The 24,621-nt window shown below is 41.1% G+C and overlaps 1 protein-coding gene across 1 annotated transcript in view; it reads right to left on the minus strand.

Annotated features, from left to right (window-relative positions):
- Positions 1 to 24,621, minus strand: part of RYR2 (ryanodine receptor 2) — a gene marked incomplete at both ends in the record, with an annotated part of 554,680 nt that overhangs the window by 248,986 nt on the left and 281,073 nt on the right. The window contains 5 exons of the mRNA XM_080717126.1: positions 5,634 to 5,729; positions 8,716 to 8,851; positions 11,914 to 12,097; positions 15,522 to 15,643; positions 19,226 to 19,390. Of these exons, the coding sequence (XP_080573252.1) occupies positions 5,634 to 5,729; positions 8,716 to 8,851; positions 11,914 to 12,097; positions 15,522 to 15,643; positions 19,226 to 19,390 (703 nt within the window). The remainder of the gene's footprint in view (positions 1 to 5,633; positions 5,730 to 8,715; positions 8,852 to 11,913; positions 12,098 to 15,521; positions 15,644 to 19,225; positions 19,391 to 24,621) is intronic.

The following is a 24,621-nucleotide window of genomic DNA, read 5'->3' on the forward strand; positions in this document are numbered from 1 at the left end:
AACTCAGTGAGACCCTGTTTCAAAATAAAGAATAAAAAATAGGGCTGGGGTTGTAGCTCAGTGGTTGAATGCCCCTGGGTTCCATCCCCAGACCCACAAAATAAAGCTTTCAAATCTAACCCCAATAAAAACGGATTCAAATAATATTCAAATATATAGAGGTTTAAAAATAACCACAAACATGGTCTCAAGACAAGCTGGGAAAACAATTACATAATTGCACATCAGTTTTTTTATGATTTCAAAGCTAAATAAGAAAATAAGCTCATTAAATCTTGAGCTCACAATAAAGCTTAGAAGAGAAACCCAAGAGAGGCTGAGATTAAAATTTAAGACAGTTTGGCACAATTAGGAGAGAACAATTAATAAAACTTTAAGTTTTCCACATTCTTATTGACATATAAAAAGGCTGCCAAGGATGATAGATGCATTCATAAAATGGATGAGCAAAAGGCTGGGCGGAGGGCATGTCACTGAAAGATACAACGAACATGACTCAGCCTCCTGGAAAAGTCGGCTGAAATAAGCCACGTAAAAGGCGCAATTCAATTAGAATGCACCATGCAGCCTTCAACTTTCAAAGACTGTCTTCCATTTAAAAGGCCAAGATTTATGATGGCTAGACAAACTAGGGATGTTAAGGACAGTTAAAAGAAAAAACGTCATTCAGAGGCATTTCATGGTACAATTCAATAATGGTGTTTAAACTTTGATTCTGCACCGCAATGTATTTGTCAAGTTGTCATGTCTCAAAAGTTAACAGAGCCGAGGGACAGACTCAAAAGTCATCAACACTCTAAGGCATTCATATAGTGCTGACTGCACGGTTTTTGTTAGTTTATATTTCCACTGACTTATGTATCACTGCATACATCCAACAGGCCATTCATCATCCTAGGTCTTGGACATAAACAAATCTAACATAAATGGACATCCCTGGTCTCCTGGAGCCGAAGGCGTACCGGTTCAATGCCAGCTTATATACTCCCAATCATCCTGAAAAAATGACCTCTAAGCTGCTTAGCCTCACATTCATTTATAAAATGAAAGCAATAACCAAACTTACCTTACGAAGTTGTTTTTGCAAATTTCAGTAAGGTAAACTACTACAGGTTGAGTAGCCCTTACCTAAAATGTTCGGGACCAGAAGCATTTTAGATTTGGGATATTTTTTTTTTAATTTTGTTACATTTGCATATTTGTAGTGGGATACCTCAGGCATGGCAACCAAGTCTGAACGCAAAATTTGCTTGTATCTCATGCCTTATCCGCATGGCCTAAAGGCAATTTCACGCAATATTTTAATTTTGCATACGAAACAATAATTTGTGTATCACAGCCAAAGTGGATGGAAAGCTCTTTCCCTGGGGGATGTTAGTCTGTGTGTTGCAAATGTACAGTGTGTATGTGTGTGAGTGTGTGAGTATATGTGTGAGAGTGTGTAAGTGTGCATTTGCATGCATATGCGTGTGTGTGGCATTGGGGATTGCATCCAGGGGCACTCTACCTCTGAGCTACTGGCCCCAGTCTTTTTATTCTTTATTTTGAAACAGGGTCTCATTAAGTTGCAGAGGTTCTAAGTTACTGAAGCTGAAAGTGAACCTGTGATTCTCCTGTCTCCACTTCTAAAGTACTGGGACTGCAAGCCTGCACCACCACAGCCGGCTATGGCAGTGTTTGGACTGTGATCTGTCACATGAAGCTAGGTGACAAGTTTTTCATGCGTGCTTTCAGGTCGGTACTCAAAAAGGATTTGAATTTGGGGACATTTTACATTAGAGATATCCAATCTGCCTGACACCCTCAATCCACAACTCTAAATTTATGTGTGATTTCTTTTGCTGCATGATAAAAAAAAAAGCAGTCATGGAAATGTTCAAAAACCTTATGACTATACATCTCCCTCTGGGCTGCCAGAATCTCCAGAAATGCTGGGAACTGTAAATCACTGGTCTAAAGCCTGGGGAGAGAGGAAGCTCACCGAGTGCTGTGTGCACATATGTCTCCATTACTCTGAACTCCATTATGGTGTGAGACTATAATACACCAATAAAAGTCTATTAAATACATTAAAGACATGTACTTTGAACATCTCAGAGATGAACTTGCTAGCAGGATACAGATTAATACAGATGAATCACATTTTCCATAAGAGGCTTTAGGCTCTGCCTGCACAGCCTGGTGAGGACCAGACACTTTATAGAAAACGCCACAGAAAGCAAGGGACACCTTTCAATGACTTGGAGGCTAGTGCGACTAATATTTAATAACCAGAGCCACAGGAGCAAATTCCAACCAGACCAGACAGTAGTAATAAACAGCCATCCCGCAGCAGCAGTGCATAACAGCTGCAGGTCTGCTGGAGAAAAGGAAATGTAATCTCAGTACCCTACGGAACTAGAGGCGGGCCAGGAGGAGGCAGACATCGCTGCTGGTGAGCTCATTTGCTGATTAACAGTGCTCTTCAAGCGAGACTTGGCTGATCCCTGCAGTTTTTCAGAGACAAGACTCCTGTCCTTTGACATTTTTAGCTCCTCGAGGATTTTGTGGAGACCAAAAGAAGGCACCCAAGTTCAATCCTAGCTCTAGTAATTCCACTGACCTTGAAACAATGACCTTTAAGCTACTTAGCCTCACACTTATTTTTGAAATAAAAAACTTTAACAGAATCTACGCTGCAGTTTTTTCATCCCCTCCAAAAGAACTACAGGATGGGTCTCCCTTACCTCAAATGTTTGGGACCATTTCTCCCTGTGCCAGGGAGAAGTAACAATGCCAAAAAGTGGTCACTCAACATAGGCTACAGGTACCCCAGCTTCAAAGCAGCCCTGGGTAGGTCAAAGAAAATATAAATCCCAAGATGTCCCAGGAACAAGAAAGCCCTGGGGAACAAATCTGCCCAAAATTGGGAGCTGGTGTGAGGTGGCAGCTGCACCCTGGACAAAAGCCAGCAGGCAGGACAGGTGGAACAAGGTGAAGACGAAGTTTCCCATCCATGGGCTCAAGAGTATTTCTGGCCTTCTGTCTGCGAGATCTGTGGCATGTCAGGATGCTGGACCAGTGTGGAGCAATATTCGATGAACATGAGTCCTTGAAGGACAGGAAAATGACAAATTTAAGTGCCAGGGGCCATCTGCCCTCAGGCACTGCCTGGTTCAAACCCAGCTCTCTAAGCCCTGTGGGGCTGGTTAATCACGGCTCACTTAGATTGCCTGTCATGTCAGGAGCTCCTCTTCAGGGTTCATCCATCAATTCCTGGCTGAAGTTTCTGTCCCACTTGCCCATCTGGAGGGGCCCACACCATGGCACTGGGGCTTGTCAGAGAAACAAGCTCTCCCAGGACAGCGACAACTTCCCAGCAGTATGTGGTGAAGACACTGGTCAGTACAACTACTTTAAAAGCAACACAGAGAAGCCGGGTGTGGTGGCGCACGCTCGTCATCCCCGCACTTGGGAGGCGGAGACAGGAGGATCACACAGGTTCAAAACCAGCCTCAGCTACTTAGTGAGGCTCTCGGCAACTTAGTGAGACCCTATTTCCAAATAAAATATAAAATAGGTCTGGGAGTATAGCCTTGAGGTAGAAAAGCCCCTGGGTTCTACCAAAAAAAAAAAAAAAAGGAACACAGAGTATATACCACTGAGGTCCAAGTATCAGCACTTCAAGAATTTAAAAGCATGACAAACATAAACCAGAAATTAAATGCCTTCCTGTGAACTCAAAATGCCACTTGGTAGTAAAAGGCAGGCCAAAGGCTTAACAAATAATCCCAAGACCCAGGGATCCCCACCCACAAGCTAGGTCAGCCGGGATGACCTGCTACTGAAAGTTGGAAGGGAGCCAGATACTTCTGGGGGCCAGGGCTTGAGTTGAGAAGGATTTTTGTCACTCAAGCACACCTTGATATGCACTAGGCTGTTTCAACTTTCCCATCCGATGCAGGCTGGGTAAGGCACCTGTGCCTCCAACCTCCAGGGCTGGAGGCGGCAGCCCCACTCCAGCTCGCTCTGTCCTGCCTACACACCTGCTCCATTCCTTCACCACGGACAGTGGGTATGACAGGAGCCGGGAGCCACGACTTTAGCTTTCGAAGGTAAATTCAAGGAATCTAGAAAGTCAAGGGTGTGTGAATGTTGCAAAGGTATTACTGCTGCTCTGTAATAAAAGTAGAGAGGTCAGTCCACTGTCTCTGAAAGTTGGGAGCAAGTCGTCTATCAACATTTTTCTTTGGTTGAAATTTTAGTGACAGGATACAGAATAGTGGGAAAGCTGGGTGTGGTGGTGCACACCTTTAATTCTAGTACTCAGGAGGCTGAGACAGGAGGATCAAAAGTTCGAGACCCATCACAGGAACTTAGCAAGACCCGGTATCAAAAATAAAAAACAAAAAAAGGATGGGAATGTATCCCAAATCCTACACACACACACACACACACACACACACACACACACACACACGAAGAGAAAAAAAAGATTTGTGTATGTTAGTGCTAATCACTAACCTTCAATCTCTTGGTTCTAATCACTTTGTCCCCATTTGTCTCCTTGTCACAGGTTTGAAAAACAATTCCCCAGTCTTAGAGGACATACTGAGTATTTTACTCTTCCAATTCCAACCGTTGCTCAGCCAGGTCAAGAGCTAGCTGGTGCAGCATGAGAGCCTGGCTCGCCATCTCTGAAAAGTCTCTTCCTCACCAAAGCAAACTAACGTGTTAAAGATAAACACATCAGATTGACTAACGCTTGTCCCCGCTATGCAGACTTATACCCTTCTACGGGTGCACTGCAGTCTCACATCAGAGTTCAGAGAGACAAGCACACCGCACTTGGTGAGCTGCCCAGCTCCCTCCCACTCCCCCTGCCCCAGGTTGGTATTTTTACATATGCTTGTGTCAGTGAAAGCATTTTCTTCATAGGCCCTTCCTCTCTCCCCTAGACCTCTACTGGCTCCTCAAGTTTCTCTTCCTTATCTAAAGCCCCTCTTATATCCCGATTACTCCCTAACTTGCCCGTATGAAAGGTAACATATGAGCCTTCGGTTTCTGTGACTGGCTCTTATTTAACATGATGTCCTCTAGGTCCATCCATTTTCTTGCAAATGACATCATTTTGTTCTTTATGGCTGAGTAGGATTCCACTGTGTGTCTGTCCCATAATTTTGTAATCCATTCATCTGCTGATGGACACCTAGGTTGGTTCTGTAATTTGGTTATTGTGAATTGTGCTGCTATGAACAGGGATATGCATGAAGCACTCTAATATTCAGACTGTTTTAAAATAAAATGTGCTGTATCATTTGGAAAACAATCTGCCCTCAAATCTACTCAAATAATCTTTTGAACATGGAGAAAAGAGTGAGAATTCCAAACCCATCTTTTAGTTTTAAGAGTACATTCAGAGCCATCAATCTGAGAAAGAATGACAATCTTGGCTCCTTCGTGAACTTCAGGACTTCGTGATTAGATGTCTTTTGAAGGTGAAAAATCGACGGTACTGTTATTTGATCCATGAATAAAAAATGGAAACCAATTAAAAGAAAAGCACAGTAACATCAGAGTTGTTTTTAGGTCTTTAAGGAAATGAAATAGAAAAAAAGAAAAAATACAACCCACCCAGGAGAAAATAAACATACCAGAGGAAGCTTCTAGTCTTTCCAATCTGCTGATCAGCCAGTCGAGGGAGCCAGAAAATTGAGCACAGTTTTTCCGATTTCCTCTAATTAGAGCCGCTGCAAAAGAAGGTGATTTTCCATTTATGTGATTTTTCTAGTTCAAACGCCAAGGTAAGCTAATAGGCTTCGTCGAACATTGGATCAAGAACAAAACATCTGCATGCGTCATCTCAACCATAAGCAAATCCATAGTCACATGTACAAGTAGCATTCCACATTGGGAGGTAATAAGGAAGGTAATGGAAAACCCAGAGTCCTAGGAGAGTCTGCAGCTTGGGTTCTAATACCCATTGCTTTTAATTAGCCATGAGATTAAATCATTTCAGCTCTCTAGAGTCTAATTCTCTCACCTATAATGAAGAGGGTAAGAGCCTGCACATTTCCTGAAAATGTACCACATGATTCTGGGAGTTTTAACTTTAACAGGTAGACAGGGACACAACTAAATGTCACATGGTAAAAGGGACAGAAAGCTCATGGCTACTAAGTTTGCAAACCAGATACTGTTTCCCTAACTCATCTTCCCATGTGGAAGTTTACAATGTATATTTAAAGATGCTGAGATAACTTGAAGAAAACTCTGCCTGGTGTGGTGGCTGCACACTTGTAATCCCAGCATTTGGGAGGCTGAGACAGGAGGATCATGGTTCATGGCCAGCCTCGGCTACTTAGTGAGGCCCTTTGCAACTCAGTGAGACCATTTCAAAATAAAGAATAAAAAATAGGGCTGGGGGTGTATCTCAGAGGTAGAATCACTTGGTTTCAATCCCCAGCACCACACCCCCACACATCCACACAGCCTAAAGTGCTTAACCTAGTAGTTCCTCTACTTTTTGACCAAAGAACCTTCTTAAGAAATCCCTTGTATCTCTTAATTTCATACTCATGCTCAATTTAAAATCTTCGCCGTTTTTTTTTCCAAATCATGCCCGGCTAATAAAACATTTAAAAATCCCATCTCTAGCTATGTTTCAACAAAAAAACAAAAGAAACCAATGACAGCGAGGAGCTGCGCCAACCCCTCCTCCTCCCCAGCGCTTTGTCGAGTGTGTGAACGCTTCTGCAGTGGGCTCTCAAGTGAACACACTGAAGCCCCTAAACAACTGTGGAGTTTGGGGGAATCCAGGTTGGAAGACCGCATAGCTCAGACGGCTAAGGCTGGAGCTTTGACTTTGCTGGAATAGTCTTTTCAGCGATCCCATGGAGTGCATTCCTGTTCTCTCTGCTGAGGTTTACCACTCTTGAATCCGGAAGCTAAAAGGAACCAACTATCAGACACTGAACGAGTGTTATACAAGGCAGGTAAGACGCGCAGGACCTCAGTTTCCCCACAGCAGTAACAAAGCACACTCCGCACACAGCTCATTCCAATTGCAAATACACGTAGGTTTTCACCTAAGCTCCTCCCCTGTCTGAGGAATCCAGCTGGTGTCCAACAGAGCCAAGTGGCATCATGCTTTTTAAAAGAACTACCACGCTTCAGTCTCTCCTATATTCAGAAGCCCAGGGCTGTAATTTCCTACTTTGCTGAAACTATAACGCACCAATGAAAGTATATTTTTAGCAAAGTACTTTCTCTGGCAAGAAAAGTAGTATTTTCTAAATAAAAACTAAATAAACCCCAAACTCCTTATCCTAATGATGTCTTCAGGTACCAAGAAAGCACATTCCTATAAAATTTTCATGTCTCTGATCTTATTTACCCAAGTCCTAGCCGCATGTGATCCCTTAACCTAAAAATTAAACACCACATTACATGTATTTAACTTCAGTGGCATATCAAATAGTCCACTTAATGAAAACACATTAAAAAATCTAATATGCATAAGAGTTTAATATGCTGAATTATGACTGTATAAATTTTAATGAAGCTCAAATTGCACTATGAAGGATTTTCAAATATTTTGACTACCTTTTATTCTATTAAAAGTGGCTTATCTCCTCTATACTCAGGTACATTTTCCTATTCTATTAGAATTCAGTCACTTCAACATTTATTGAGTGTCTGCTATATGCCAAATATTGTTCCATGACAAATACAAAAACCAATAAGGTGCTATTCTTGCCTTTGAAACCTGCCCCATCTATAACTGAGTAAGAAATTTGACAAGTGCTATAGCACAGTGTTAATAGTTAGATATGAAATGTTCCCTAAAGAATTCATTTCTTAATATTTAGAGCTGATGTGAGTGGATCAGAAGATCTTAATCTTAGCAGTAATGGCCTAAGTGGGTGGGGTCTGGGCCTTCGTACGGCTGAAGGTGGCTTTCTGGGAGTGCAGCCTTAGGGCTTATTAATGGTTCCGCTTCCCCCTCTCTCTCACTTCTGGACTCCATGATGTGATGTAAGAAGCACAGCCCATGTGCTCCCCTCTGTCCACCTCCTGCCGCCATGTCCTGAGATCAGTCCCCAGTCTCACACGGACTGAACCCAAGACTCTTAAGACTCTAAGTTGCACAGTCAGTCTCTCAGGTCATAGCTGTGAGAAAGCTGGTGGATATACAGCGGGAGATGCTAAATGCCAAAAAAAAAAAAAAAAAAAGCTAAGATTAAATGACACTCATGAGCAAATAGGGTAAACTCTCTAACCCTTTCCAGGTTTTCATAAGAGACCAGTAGAAGCTACTGCAGTGGTTCAGGGCAGAAATAATGCAGATGTGTACACATCAGGCAGACAGGAATGTAACACCAAACCACTGCAAATGTCACTTAATGCAGGCTGAGCACACCTAGAAACTGCCAAACGCAGGTGTTGTAAGTACAACTGCAGATGCCTCACCTCAGACTGAGAAGAGGGAGCCTGGGAACGTCGTCTAGAACTGGGAAGGAACTACTTAACACACATTCAAGGGCCCCTCATCTGCAAAAATCACAGGTCCTCCTGTTTCTAGGCAAGCCAAATCCACTCAGAGATGGATTTATCTATTAAACATCATTGGATTTTAGTCCAAGTAGATTTCTACAAGTCCTAGATTAGGAAGCGAGTTATAAAAGCACACGTGACTCTGTTAAGAAGACTTAACAATTCCAGGCTCGTCCTTACCCAGCAACTCATACAGAGAATTCAGAATGGATTTCCAGGACTCCCCGGCTTCTCTCCCGGCTACGTCTGCGAAGTGTGCGGCACTGCTGTAGACGTGCAGGCGGTCTATGCACTCCAGCACAAGGTTGATCATTCCCTGGGAGTTTAAAAACAATCAACTGTTATGGGTAGATACAGAATGTCTCATGGAGAGCGAACGTATTAACGTTCAGAGTTGATGGTACTAGTTTATGAGGTTTGTAATCTCACCAATGGATATATCCATTGTGGCAGATTTACTGGGCAGTAACCTAGGCAGATGTGGTATGGCTGGAGGCAGTCAGTCCCTGAGGGCGTGGCGTGTGGACTATGCTTCTTTCCTTGAATCCCCTTGCGTTCTGACTCCATGATGTGAGCAGAGCCGCGCTTCCTCCCTACCTTCCTGCACAATTCCCTGAGCTCTGCAGACGTGGCCTCACATGGATTGAACCCTGAAATCTCAAATTTGTGAGCAAGTCAATCTTCCTCCTCTAGGTTGTGTGCTCAGTAGCTTTGGATTACAACTGTAAACATGCTGACCGAGACAATCGCCATCAGAAACCACTCAAACAAAAATAAAAAGTGCCCAACTGACTTAAAAACAAGTCTGGTTTGCAAGTATGTCTGTTAATCACAAAGAAAATGGAGAGAACTTATTTAAATGATAAGGATAAACACATCTGCATTTGAAATGAAATGTTCTTCAAATAACTCAAGTGAATTTTAATTCTGAGTGCCACTTTCCAACAGTAGACAGTATAAAAACACGAGCATCACACTTATATTTGCAAGATTCAATGCTAGACTAAATAAAATGGGTCATAAATGGCACTCCACTGTGATGTAAGCATAAGCACATACCCTTATTCTTGGGAATCGTTATAATTACTAACGATATAGTAAATTCGGTAAAGGAAAGGACACTAAACGACATTTTTAAAAGCAAATCGTTAGTTCATTACAAAGTTCTATAAGCGGCAGCCTAAACTGGGAATGGTGGTACATGCTTTTATCACCAGCACCTGGGAGTCTGAGACAGGAGGATCTCAGATTTGAGGACAACCTCAGTAATTTAGCTAGACTCTTGGCAATCTAGAGACACCCTGTTTCCAAACAAAAACATCAGATAGGGATGGGGAGATGGGTTGGAGGTAAGAACTTCCCTGAGTTCAATCTTCACTTCTACCACCAAAAAAAATAAAACAACAAACAGCCTAAACTTGAAATTAAGCTTTTATTATTGCTAGATCAAGGTTGGCAAAATGAGGCAAAGCCCATGAAAGGAAATGCTATTAAGAGCCCAAACTATTCAGCTCTTTTCACACAGAGAAATCAAAAAGTGTCTGGATCCAAGAACATTTCTAGGTCCCATCCTGACTGTTTCATGGGAAACTGAAGGGAATAAATAGTCCATATTAGGTTGACAATACTTAATAATTTAAGTTTTCACAGCCCAATATTTAGGTTTAGTTCTTCTAGACCGTAAATGTCGACAGTCCAATAATGAGGCGTATGTTCCATCAAAAGCTCCCAATATGTTACTCCATGTTACTGGTTTACGCTGTAATTCCTTTGCTTTTATGCCTGTATGGTCTCAGGCTATTTCATTTATATGTGGCATTAAAAAAAATCAATGTCGATTTCAAAGTTATCAGGAAACAGTTTTAAAATTGGATCCGAGATTTAGGGCTTATGGGAACTCAGCAAGGTCCTAAAATTTTTCTAAGATAGTTTTAAGATGATGCTTTCAGACAGAGAAAGACAAAAGGAAAAAATGGGGGTCTCACTGCACCCCGGTTCGCCCATTTATCCCGAGAATCCCCACTGACATCCCTCCCTGTGGGGAACTGGGTGGACACTGGTATCAGGACATGAGCCCCATCACTTGGTCCCTTTTACATTCTGCTTATATAAAATATGGCACACGGTTCTTTCTTGCAGTGCAATTTGGGCAAAATAAAATCATACACAGAACTGAGTATGTGCTCAAGGGAGGAGTGGGGTGCCCTACCAGCATGGGTTCTGGGAGTTCATCCTCATTCTTGGGAGGCACCTCTCTCCGGAGGCCTCTGTACCCCAATACAAAGCTCCATAGTACTGAAGCCTTTTCAAGGAGCCCCAGGCAACAGGAAAATACAGAGAAAGCCCTGGTGCTCCCTAAGGCTGGGCTGGGTTGAAGGTTCCCAAGTTCTGTGCCCAACAGCCAGGTGAGGGCTGGTCACACAGCACCTGCCTCCCCTCATGAAAGTGATAAACATCTAGAGAAATTTATTTTTATAGTACTGGAGAAGGAACCCAGGGGCCGTGTATCTCTAAGCTATACATCTGACCCTGTTTTTTTTTTTTTTTTCTGTATTTTGAAACAGAGCCTCACGCTAAGTAGCAGAGGCTATCCGTGAACTGCGATCCTCCTATCTCAGCCTCCCAAATGCTGGGATTACAAGCATGCGCCATCACACCCGGCATCTTGCAAAAGTAACACTCACTATATGTGTATCCAGTCAGAGGAGGCAACTGATACCAGTAGGGAAGTGGCAGGGGATTGAGGGAGGGCGTTAGGAGGGGGCAAGGAAGGGAACAGTTCAAATTAAGTTCTGTCCGTGCCTCCTGGTCTTGACTCCAATCTCACCAACATGAATACAGAAGGAGGAAGAACCAGGTAGGATACAGAGGGAAGAACACGCCGAGCGCTGATGCTTGTATCACTCGGAACCTCACTCTCTGTGTGATTACATGGCACCAATGAAAGTACAAAAATTTTTAAAAAGTCAACTCTCATTGACAAAGACCAAAGAACAATGACCCAGCTCCTCCCAGGCCCAATCCTCCTTGTTCGGCAGGACATCTGGTTGCCATCTCTCTTGAAATGCAACGAGGTAGAATCCATGGGGAACTTTTTCCCACCAAGAAGTTGTGTTCCAGCCCAGTGTGGTGGCGCACGCTTGCAATCCCAGCACTTGGGAGGCTGAGACAGGAGGATCCGGGTTCACAGCCAGCCTCAGATACTTAGTGAGGCCCTCTGTAACTTAGTGAGACCCTGTTTTAAAAATAAATTTAAAAAAAATAGGGCCGGGGGTGTAGCTAGCAGGTAGAATGCCTCTGGGTTCCATCTCCAATAGCGGGAAAAAAAAAAAAAAAAGTTCTGTTCCCAAGAGACAATAACAAAGCGCAGACACTCGCCTCTTCCTGGAAGAGATTCTGGCGGTTCTTCAGGGCGCGCAGCCGGTTCTGCCTGCCCTCGTGCTCCAGCTGCTCGTCCGGGGGGTGGAAGTAGCCGATGAGGTCCTGCAGGCTCAGGCTCACGGACTCGATGGGAAGGTCCACCGCGGGCGCCTTCGCCTTCTTGCTGAGCGCATCCAGACCCCTGTAACCAACACCCAGCAGCCCTGGTCATCATCGATTCGGAGTCACGTGGTTCTTGTTGGACCTGCACATCACTTGATAGTACTGCTGCCCCCCTCATGCCCCTGGGAGAGGAATGTGTAAGAGGGGGTCTCCTTTCCTCGATGGCTCAGGAACAAACCTAAGAAACCTCGTCATGGAAGGATCATAGGATCCCAAAAAAGACCCTATTATCAAGCAATAGACACAAGACCAATGCCTACCGAACCAATAGTCTACACATTTAGAAACCAGCATGTCACCCTCAAAAACTGCATACTATTAAGTGTGTTTGGGAGAAGGGTACTGGGGATTAAACCCAGGGGCACCCTACCTGCGAGCTTCACTCCTCAGCCCTATTTTACTTTTATTTTCAAACAGGGTTTTGCCAAGTTGCTGAGGCTGGTGTCGAACCTGCCATCCCCGTCTCAGACTTCCGAGTACTGGGATTACAAGTATGCGTCACAAAGCCTGGCTAGAACTTTATGCTTTGAGGTTACATCTTCCTAAACTCATAATCCTGACATTTCTTTTCTGTTGGGTAGTGGTTATTAATTTTTATTTATATTTTTATTTTATCATGTTTAAATACAAATTTCATTACATTATTTTTATTATTTTTATTTTTGTTGTTTTATTATTACTATTATTGTACTGGGAATTGAACCGAGGAAAATTCTACCTCCAAGCCATCCCCTCAGATTGTTTTGTGTTTTGAGACAGAGTCTTACTAAGTTGCTGAGTCTCACTAAACTGATGAGGTTGGCCTCGAGACTGCGATCCTTCTCTTCCAGCCTCCCAAGTACTGGGATTACAGGCATGTATGTTGGGTTTTAAAAATGAATTCTTTTAAGTATCATTCTCATTGATACTGACTGCTATTTTATTTCACTCCAAGCAGTTAAAAAAAATGTGTTCTAATGATGCTAATTTGGAAAACTTGCCTGTTGATCATTAAGCAATATACTAAAGTGCTTTTCTATTCAAAAGAAATGTGTTAAGCAATTAGACTAAGGAAGAACACCATCATGTATCTTCTAGCCTTGAAGGGAAACACTGATGGGGCGGAAATGTGTTCATTTGTTGAGCTAGCTGAGCTTTTCAGTTTTAAAGTTCAGTTTTTAATACGTCTCCAAAGCCTATTAAGACATGTAAGCTTTTAAATCAAAATTATTCCAAACTAAAAGTGTATTTTTAAAAAAAAACACAAAAGGCATCATAAAATAGGAGAATGTCTCTATTACAGTTGACATAGCAATACTCAGTCATGACAAAATTTAATGCACAAAAATATTACATTTCCATTTCTATTCTCTGTATCAGTAAAATTATATGGAAACGTTTTACTGCCAAGAGATGTTTTTGGTTAATTTTTTTTTAACTATGTCAGAACTTACTTTAAAAAGAAAAGCTCTATTTTTGAGAATTAGCTTGGCTTTGAACTGTAACATTCAGAACATTATTTAAAATGAATCACCAGAACCAGCCGTGTTTGCGCAGGCTTGTAATCCTAGACCTTGGGAGGCGGAGACACAAGAATTGCAGTGGTTCAAGACCAGCCTCAGCAATGTAACAAGACTCTAAGCAGCTTAGTGAGGTCCTGCTTCAAAAGAGCTAGAAACTCAAAAGAGGATGGGGTAAAGTTAGGAGGGAGAGTGCTAGTACTAAAGAAAAATTAAGTACTACCTACTACATCAGGATCACTCTAATTTTGGAATTTTTTACTTCAGGTTTATCAGCACCAGTGATAAAAATCAACTATTCTACAGTGCTTGCCTGTAATTTCACATTCATCATGTCAGAATTTCTGTTCTCTGCTTTCATCATCTCTAATTATTAAAAGAGCTTCTATACAGAGCGATACACCAATAAATCTAACATTCAAAAGAAACAGATGAACAAAAATTACAAATAAAATCTTAAAAAAACAAATTGTAATTATGCAAAAATTTTAGAACATAATATACACTGTGTTCTTAAATTTTGCATTTATTTGCATATATATATATATTTATAGAATTTGCATCAAATTTCCAAATTTAAATAGATAACCAACATAGACCAGAATGTAACTAGGCTAAGATTATCAGATAACACATTAGCCACAAGTGTGATTTAGTTCCTAGATATGAAACTATTTCAATTATTAGGTGAGAAAACTAGTTATTATAAGAGTCACTATTTTTAAGGTGATTTATAACTCAAAGTATCTGGGCTTAATTACTCTCCTGTAAGGGAATTAAATAGGTCTAGCACAAAACAAGTTATAGTATAAACCTGACCTATAGCAATCAATTTCCAATTCTACTTAAAGTTTCTAAAAACATATTCCTTCTTTTAAAAGAGATATATATATATATTACTTGGGAGGCTGAGACAGGAGGATTCAGGTTCATGAATAGTCTCAGCTACTTAGTGAGGCCCTCCCAAAACTTAATGAGACCCTGTTTCAAAATAAAGAATTTGGGAGGCTGAGACAGTTCACGGACAGCCTCAGCTACTTATTAAGGCCCAGTGCAACTCATTGAGACCCTGTTCCAAAGTTAAAGAATAAAAAATAGGGCTGGGGGTGTAGGCTGGAGGTAGAATATCGCTGGATTCCATATCCAGTACTGAAAAAATAAATAAATAAATAATAAATTATTAGGCTGGGGATGTAGCTCAGAGGAAGAATGTCCCTGGGTTCAATCCCCAGCACCACAAAAAATAGAAGAGAAATAGGACTGTCCAGGTCGAACCATTTGTTGTCCTCTGAGGACAACCAAATTGTTTAATTAATTATAATTATAGTACAATTTAGAATTGTCTATTTGTAAATTCAAGAAGAAAACAAAACAGCCAACTTGTACGGTGGTGCACACCTGTAATCCCAGCACGCGAGAGGGTGAGACAAGGGCATCCTATGTTCAAGACCAGCCTCATCAACTTAGCAATACTCTCAGCAACTTAGTGAGATTCCATTTCAAAATAAAAGAATAAAGTAGAACTGGGGCTATAATGCAGAAGTAAAATGCTCCTGGGTTTCATCCCCAGTATCGCAAAAATAAATAAATAAACAAATAAATAAATAAATAAATAAATAAAATAAAAGGCTAGAAAAATATAAAAGGTTAGAAGTAGAATGCCACTGGGTTCCATCCCCAACACACACACACACACACACACGCGCTATCAAGGCATGATGATACATGCTGATAATCCCAGTACTTGGGAGGCTGAGACAGGAGGATTGCAGGTTCAAGGACAACCTCAGCAAGATCCTGTTTCAAAACAAAAAGAATAAAAAGGGCTGGGGTGTAACTTGGAGGTAGCATGCCTCTGGGTTCAATCCCCATACACCACCACCCCCCCCCCACAAAACCAAGAAGTAAATAACCAAGCAACCACAGCAATAAAGGAAAAAGTACCTGATAAACCTGTTGAACAGGAAGACCGTGCTCCGGATGACTCGCGCTGTGCGGGATTCTTCGTGCTGGGACCTAGATAAATTTAAGCCGTCGTCCATGTGTCCTTCGTGGTGCATAATAGCCTATTAGAAAGCAGAAATACCATCTCTCACCACTTCTCTTTAAGATGGGCACTCAAGAATTTGAGACGTAACAGTGGATAGAACCAGAAGGTGAGTAGAGGTATCTAGCTTTTGTTCTCAGATTAAGTAACATGTGCAGGTCTCTGTACAGACTAGTCATCCTGCATGTTCCTTTAGTTGTTTTAAATTATGACTCTGCCAGGCACGGTGGTACTTATCTATAATCCCAGTACTTGGAAAGTTAAGAGTACTGCAGGTTCAAGACCAGCCTCAGCAACTTAGTGAGATTTGCTGCAACATACGGAGACCCTGCTGCCAAATAAATAAAACAGATGGGATTGTAGCTCAGAGGTGGAATGCCACTGGGTTCAATCCCCAGTGCCACAAACACAGAAAAACGATTCAATAAATACACTGAGTTAGCTAAATAAACGGCAGTTTTCACATATCTGTATCTATGTTCTACATTCACAGACCTATATTCAATGAGTGAGCCAATGACAATCACTGTACTATACAACATTACACAAAGTGACATTACATTCCTGTATTACACTAGCAGTTCTGAACACATACATAGATCACTAAGTACTAAGTTCTGAACTACCACTAAGTTCTAAATGATGCTTCTAAGGCATCTAAGTACGCACATACATTTGTGTATATATGCATATATATTATTTTCACACACATGCATCTGTTTTAATTGGTTTTGTTAGGGTTTATGTTTTGAACATTTTATGAAAGCATTAGGGGAAGTAAAGCCATGTAACATGAGCAGCTCAAGGAATTTTACAAAGCGAGCACGTGTGTATTACCAGCACTGTGATCATGGAGGGGGACATTAGGGTCATTTAATATGCACCAGGGCTCCCCCTCCTGCAGTGTCACCGCCCTCCGGACCCCATAGCACAGGACCACCTATCCATGTGTGCTGTATGTAAGTGGAACCACACGGTATGCGATCCTTCAGCACCTGGCTTCCAGCCCAACACATGGCTTGCCAAATAATTCAGCACACCTAATTAGGTGCATGAACTAAAATTATAACCAGTCCTGAAATGGTCAAATAAAAGCCAGTAAAGAGGGATCTATTACTAAAATCTACAAGAACACAGATAAATCCATGGTCCAAGGTGAGACGATAGACAGGAACAGTGGTGCACATCTGCAGTATCATTGCTGGGGAAGCTAAAGCGGGAGGATTGCAGGTTCAAGGCCAGAATGGACAAGGTAGAGAGACTGTCTCAAAGTAATAGGTAAAAAGGGCTGGGGATATAGCTCAGTGGTTGAGCACTTGCCTAGCTATAAGCAAAAGATGGGGGGCAAGATCATACCCCTACACACTTTAAGAAAAAATGCATTCCAGTTTTTGGTTTTGAGGCTATTGTGAATGGAACTGTTTCCCAGATTTCTGTGCCTCCCTCTTGCACTGTGAGCCGAACTCCACTCAACCTCCAGCTCTTTGGCTGCTGAAAATCTCAAAGAACAACTTCAGAAATTTGGACCCAAGCGCAGGACAACATGGAGAGGTGTCACAGGCATTTTACTGAAGGAGAGAAGCCATATACAGAAAAGTCTGTTGCTGAAGGAGAGAAAAGTCTGTTGCTGAAGGAGAGAAAAGTCATATACAGAAAAGTCTGTTACTGAAGGAGAGAAGCCATAGACAGCCAAGTCTGTTGCTGCCTGGTTGCATTTATATGAAGTTCCACATCAGGAAGAACTATGGTAGGAAGGCATTGCCCTAGGTAGAGAGACAGGGGTAACGTGGAAAGGGATGCTGGGCAGATTTTTGGGGAAATGGAAGTGTTCCAGATGGAGGTGCTGCCAACCAATGTGACCATCTGCCATATGTTATAGTTGAGGGTTTGTTTTTTTTTTTTTTGCGGTACTGGGGATGGAACCCAGGGGCATTCTATCTGAGAGCTACACCCCCAAGCCCTATTTTTTATTATTTTGAAAAAGGGAATCATTGAATTGCAGAGGGCCTAAGTAGCTGAGGCTAGCCGCGGACCACGATCCTCCTGTCTCAGCCTCCCAAATGCTGCGATTACAAGCGTGCGCCACCACACTCAGCAGCTGAGCCTTTCTTAACACATCAATTTTACCTCCAATAATTGAAACTGAGTTAATGGTAGTAAACTGATGAGAACGTGGCAAGAGGACAAAGGTATAATAGAAGAGCATTAAAATGTTGATGGAAGAGGGATCCTATTCTGCAGTATCTGCTGTTACGTTTACTTGGTATACATAAGAACTTCCCAAAAGATTTGGGACAGCCAGGTTCAATAGTCAAAACTAAGAAATCTTTACTATATCCTGAATCCATATGGATATATTTAATTTCATAAACCTACACCAAAGAAGCCCAAATCAAGTGATTATCTCAAGATTAAAATCCTGCAGGTGAACTGGCTGAAGATGTACATGCAAAATTCTAAGTAAAACAAGGATGTATTCAAACCAAACGCCATCGACGCAGCACTGGGCATTACTTAATAGACCACAGTGGCTATGCTTAATACATCGCAGAAACCAGGAATCACGTACGCCAGAACATCTGTATATGCTGCAAGTTGTCGATTCATTGAAGATAAGAATTCCCACTTCACTAAAGCCCTAAGGTCTCGCGTTTCTAGAAATATTGTTTGTTATTTCTTTGCTAGTGCTGCACTGGCAAAAGAACAGGAGCAATCGACTACCCTCGACTCCTTCAGGGAAATCAGAAATTAGGAGAGACACAGCTGTGCAGCCTGGTAAATAGAATATCAACTGGGATGCATGCAAAATTTAATCAGTTCTATATAAACATTATGAGAGCAGGAGGAGGGTGTGGTGGATTAGCTAAGAACTTCTAAAATCATCTTTAAATTTAACCTTGGAAGGAGAGACAGGAGCCAGCAGACAAAAAAAGCTTCAAGGTACCCCAGAGAGAAACAGTCGCTCCATGCAAAGGCGCAGGTGTGCCAAAGCCAGGGTCTTTTGAGGGACGGCCAAGAGTGTGATGTAAGCTACATGCTGGGAAAATTGAAGAGACGCCCAGGCGTGGAGAAGTGAGTAGGATGCGGGCAGACCAGGAAGGCTGCCCTGTCGCCATCAAGGAGTGTGACTGCTGTCCAGTGAGCTGGAGAAGTCGGTCCAAGACTCAAGAATTACGGGGACGATGGGAATTAGGTAGACAGAGCCAGAAGCCAGGATATTTTTCTTTTTATATTTAAATACACGAATCCCATAATCCTGTATCAATGATGTAGCCATCCGGCCCTGGTTCCCCTTACAAAACTAGAGTCTGCTATGGTGGTATTTTCTGAGGAGGTCAAGGGGGTAGAAATTTAATAACTTATTTACAGTCCACCTTCTGCCATGCATTAGGCAGATGGGGTTGTACGCCCTGGCAAGCGGCTTGGTATACAGCCTCATTTGGCTGCGATACTAACATAAACATATGCTGGGTTCTGACCTTCAGTGTGTAAAATAATGAACTTCGGCAGGTGGCTGCAAGGGCTTAAAGCATCTCTTTGTCTTGGGTTCATGTGTAAATGGCTGGTGGCTGCTCTAAGCTGCCTATCTAAATGGCCTTACCTTGCGCTGTATGGATCCCATCCTTACGGACTTGACATCCACAGACTGATACGTGAGCCACAGGCCAGTCTCCACGTGCTGGATGTAGCACACAGAGTCGCCATATTTTATTTCAGATGTTCCCATGCCATCGACTTCTTTTCTCACCCCTACATCCAATTTTTCCTAGGAAAAGAGAAAAATATCAGCAAGTGATTTATAAGTGCTAGTTTTTCTGATTGGCGTTAAATGGAATCTCAGTGTGGTTTTGATTTGCATCTCTCTGATTGTTAATGACACTGACTATTTTTTCATGTATTTATTGGCCATTTCTATCTCTTCTCTTTTTTGAGGTGTCTATTTAGTTTGATTGCCCATTTCTTGATTGGGTTATTGGTTTTTGGGGGGTTAAGTTTAATTTATTTGTATATTATAGATATTAGTCCTCCATCCGAGAAAGAGCTGGAAAAGAGCTCTCATCTCTATGGCCCTCTTGAGAATATCACCATGATCTGCATTAAGACATGAGGCTATAACGCGCCAATAAAATTTTAAAAAATAAAGACATCTTCAAAAAAAAAAAAAAAAAGGGTGTATTCATTTCGAGTCACCTCCCCCATGCCATTTTGGCATGGGGCTATATTTCTATTTTCTGTATTTCTATCTTTCTAATAAACTTCTTTAAATCTTAAAAAAAAAGACAAAAAAAAAGCTCTGTTAACCTATCTTATAGAACTTGGTCTTCCTATGAACTTATTCCTTGGCAAATTTGGTGCTCTTAAGTTTCTTAAGAAAAAAAAAAGGTCAAATATTTTAACAGTTCAACCTTTACTGAAAATCAAAGTAGGAAACTACAAAAAACAGTCACATTCTTACTTGCATTTATAAAAAATTTTAAACCTAGGATTAAAGTATATTTTGCCTAACAGCAAACTCCAAAGCGGAAAACTTAAAACTAGTCATTCAGTCCAGGAGTGGTCTTGCCAGCTTGTAATCCCAGTACTTGGGAGGCTGACGCAGGACAATCACAGGTTCAGGGCCGGCCTCAGCTTCTTAGTGAGACCCTGTTTCAAAATAAAGACTAGTGCTAGCGATGTAGCTCAGAGGTAAAATGCCCTGGTTCAATCCCTAGTACCACACACACAAATACTATTCATTTAACCTTATTATTCTTGGCTTTTCTTCATTACTGGTAACCAATGGTAGAGGTTAGCGAGTCAGAAAGATTCAGTTTTGAGTTCAATCCCTGCCCCTTGTTAACTCTAGGACCATAACAAACTATTTAAACCTCAGTTCTCATTTAATAAAGTATCCTTTTAGGATAGTAAAGGAAATGAAAATTGATATAGTAAAAATTTTAACAGTGTCTGGGATAAATTTAATACTTTAATAAACTCTGATGGTTTTGACTATGGCAAGGGTAAAATGACCAGTAATGATTAACAGGCCAATAAAGGTAACATTGATTGCCTAATGAATTAAAGATATGGTTCAGTTCCCACAACTGCAGTTCCCAACTTAAACTACCAAGTTGTTCACTCCTAAAGGGATCTTCAAGCTCTCCAAAGTCCTTAAAACATCCCCAAAGCACACAGTGCCTCCTGTGTGGGGGTTTTATTCCTTGATCTAACTTTCCTTGTTCAATGTACTTTAAGTGTCTATGTCTTTTGGTTGGTTGTTGTTTATAATGAGCTAGTTACCTATTTTTGCAAATTAGACTGGAGTAAACTTTGTCACACAAAAAGGAACAATTAAAAAAGAATTTGACTTCCGGAGTCATTTGCACTCTGTACTAATTAATGACCCCATGATGATTACAAACATTTCAAATTAAAATTAGTTGAAACTCAGTTCAGAAAGGTTGAGATCATAAAAGAAAATATACAATTACCAATTAAGTGAATGCCTATCCAAATATCATGGAACACTATTCTAAGAAGCTGCAGAATAATAAATAAGCCATTCTTTTTCTATCAAATGAGATAAACCACTAATCTATTTAAACCAAATATGTCAGGAGGAAAATTCGATTCTGGGAGAAAAAAATGTAACCCTGTAATTATCTTTTTAGAAGAAAACAATGAGCCTCTAATTTTTTTAAGTTTTATCCAAGGAAATTTCTTTATAATCGAATTACTTGTGGGCTTATGGATTTGGTTTTGATAAGCCACAGTCATTAATTGTAAAATTATGCTTTGTTTGGAACTGATCCTATCAATGTGTGGACTAGCAGTTTTAATTATGAGATTTCATGATGACTGTGTGTTAACAGGTACACTGAGTCAGGCAGAATGGCTGAAAAGACACCAGAAAAGACAAGTCTGATTGTTGGAAGAAACACTTAAAACCACTCATGTTCTTTTATCTATCACCTCTGATAACTCAAGGCTAAGAAGGATTTTGTGTAATATAGTACTGCAATTCACAGGAGCCAAACGATAGAACCTGCTTGAACCTCTGTCAACAAATGAATGGATAAAGAAAAGTGTGGCCAGTACACACAACAGAATTCTACTCGGCCACAAACAAAATGTCATTTTCAGGAAAATGGGTGAAACTGGTCAGTGTTATGCTAAGTGAGATTAGCCAGCCTCAGAAGGTAAAGAATTGTATGTTTTCTCTTATATGAAAGCTAGAGAGAAAATGGAATTAAAAAAAGGGACTTCAGAGAAAGATTCCAGTAAAATAGTGGAAGGGGATTGTTACGGTTGCTATAGAATATCCTTTGAAGAACTCATGTAATGATGTTCAGAGTTGATGTCATCAGGTCATGAGGGCTGTCATCTAATCAGTAGATAAAACCCTTGTGATGGGCTTATCTGCGTGGTACCCCAGGCCAGTGGGGTGTGGTTAGAGAGGGTGGTGCCCTGGGGGCGTGGCCTTAGGGATTCGGTTTCTGTCTTTGAGTCTCATTGGCTGGCTCTCTTGCTTTTGGCCTTCATGTTAGGAGAGCAGAGCCTGGCTCCCTTCCTCTCTCCACCGGGCCCTCATCTTTGGACCTTGACCTCACAGGGACAAGGAACCCAAAGTCTCCAGAAAACTGAGCTAATAAACCTTCCTTTCTCATTTAACTTACTGGTCTGGTCTTTTGGATTCTATCACAGTGAGAATGTTAACACCCCTTTTATCTCTTCACTGGAGTTTCTCCTCCTTTATCTGAGTTGCTTCCCCATTTCTCTCTAGCTTGAACATGTAAGAGAAATCATGTAACCCTTGTAGGCTGCCTTAGCCTCAGTGCACACTCGTTCCCACAGAAGAAAGCCTCTGTCTCACCGGCTGAAGGTACCAGAGGTAACACCCTAGAGCTCGAAGCTCCGAGAATTAGATAGCCTAATCCCCAAACTTAAAAAGTATGGGAAAAATCTTATCATAAATGGCCCAAGTTCTTGCTGATCACTAAAATCTGCATCCTCGGAAGAGATCCAGCCTAATGACAGCAGATAGAAGCTTAAGAAACAGCAGAGATCACCACCTGCTCACTTCCCAAGTCACGGAAACTGGGCTTTCAGTCCAGCAAGGTTCACTGCCGACAAAACCAAATTAACTTTCAAAACAATGTTTTAAAAATAAAATTCAGTTTCTACAAGGTAACATTTCTAATATCCAATTTGTTTTCAAAAATATAAATGTAGAATAAAATGTGAGCTCTATTAAAACACACACACACGGCAACAAATTAAATGTCCCCATCCTTACAAGTAGCCAAGATTTTAAATCAACTATTATAAACACCAAATATTTTCAAGACACAAAAGCAAACATATGCATATTGAATAAGCAGGTGATTAATACAAATTATAATAAGCTAAAATCTAAAAGAAGCAAATAATGGAAATACAAAATTGGCTGGATCAATTTAACATCAGAATGCAACTGTATCAGAAACAGTCAATGTTGAAGTAGAATCAATAGAAAAACTTCCAGTTTCATGATTATACCACTAAAAGCACTCTAACATAAGCATTTTGTCATTAAATAGAAACTTCCCTCAAAAACTTTATAAAATTTAATTCTTTGACCTTCTGCTATCGATCAAGGAAATGTTGAGATCTTTCCTAATATCTTGACATTCATTACACCTATAAATGTTTGCTCATCTTTGAGAATTAAGACCTTGAGAATCATTAAAAAGCTAAAAAAAATAAATCCTTTCAACACAGCCTAAAACTGCAAAGTTCAGATTTTACCGTAATAGATTTTAAAAAGTTCACTGTTTTCACTTAAGGATTTATTTGAATTTTTTTCTTTTATGGGACTGTGAATTGAACTCAGGGGTATTATACCTCTAAGCTACATCCCTGTCTCTTTTTATATGGAAACAGTGTCTTGCCAAGCTGCTGAGAGGCTCTTTAAATTGCTGTGGGCTGGTTTCCAACCTGCAATCCTCTCTCAGCTTTTCAAGCACTGTGAGTACTGGCATGCATCACATGTGGCTTATACTTCCTATTTCAGTTCATTCTGTCATGAATATTATACCTTCACCTTTGGGACAATGTTGGCCATTGATTGAAACTGCTCGGTATCCCTAGAACCAGTTCGTTGATGGTAAATGCCATGTTCTCAAAGACCCGGTGAATGAATTTTCTTCTCTTCTTTCAGATTTCCTATAGAAAATATGATGTACTGCCCCTTAGATACGCATTCTAATACCACCAGTCAAATCCTTGGAAATAATCTAACTTTCAAATGAGCATCAAAGTGTTCCAGAAGTTGGGTGTAATAGCGCAGGCCTGTAATCCCAGTACTTGGGAGGTTCAGACGGGAGGATCACAAGTTCAAGGCCAGCCTCAACAACTCAGAGGCTCTCAGCAACTTAGCGAGATCCTGCTTCAAAATAGGGGTGTGGGTTTAACTCAGAGGTAGAATGCCTCTGTGTTTAATCCCCAGGATCAATATATCAATAATAATAACTATAAAATCAAAACTATTTTAGAGCTGAATAGTAAGATTATGTGTGATGGTAGACTGTGTAGATGACAGCTGAAGGTGAGCACAGTCTCTAGACTGTTAGCAAAGATTTTGTTTTTAAGCTTAAAATGCCAGTAGCCAGTAGCACATTTCCCTACAGAGGAATTTTCCAGTTTCCCTCTTTCATGCACCGTGAGTAGATATTTCTTGCCATTGGAATAATGAAATAACAGCTTTAAATAAGGTTGCTAGTGAGCTTACCAGGACTGCACAACAAATACAGGAAGATATGAGCATATATTTAATATATAATCCTTAGCATATATTTTTCTTGGGGGATTTATTCTTGTTCAGAAACTAAGATGTTTAAAAAAAAACCAAACTCTTACATAGCCAAAACAAGCTGGGTGTGGTGGCACACATCTGTAATCCCAGTACTTGGGAGGCTGAGACCAGAGGACCGCAGGTTCTAGGTCAGCCTCAGCAAGTAGTGAGATTCATCATTCTAG

The sequence above is a fragment of the Muscardinus avellanarius genome, assembly GCF_963383645.1.
Source record: "Muscardinus avellanarius genome assembly, chromosome: 20".
Lineage (NCBI taxonomy): Eukaryota > Metazoa > Chordata > Mammalia > Rodentia > Gliridae > Muscardinus > Muscardinus avellanarius.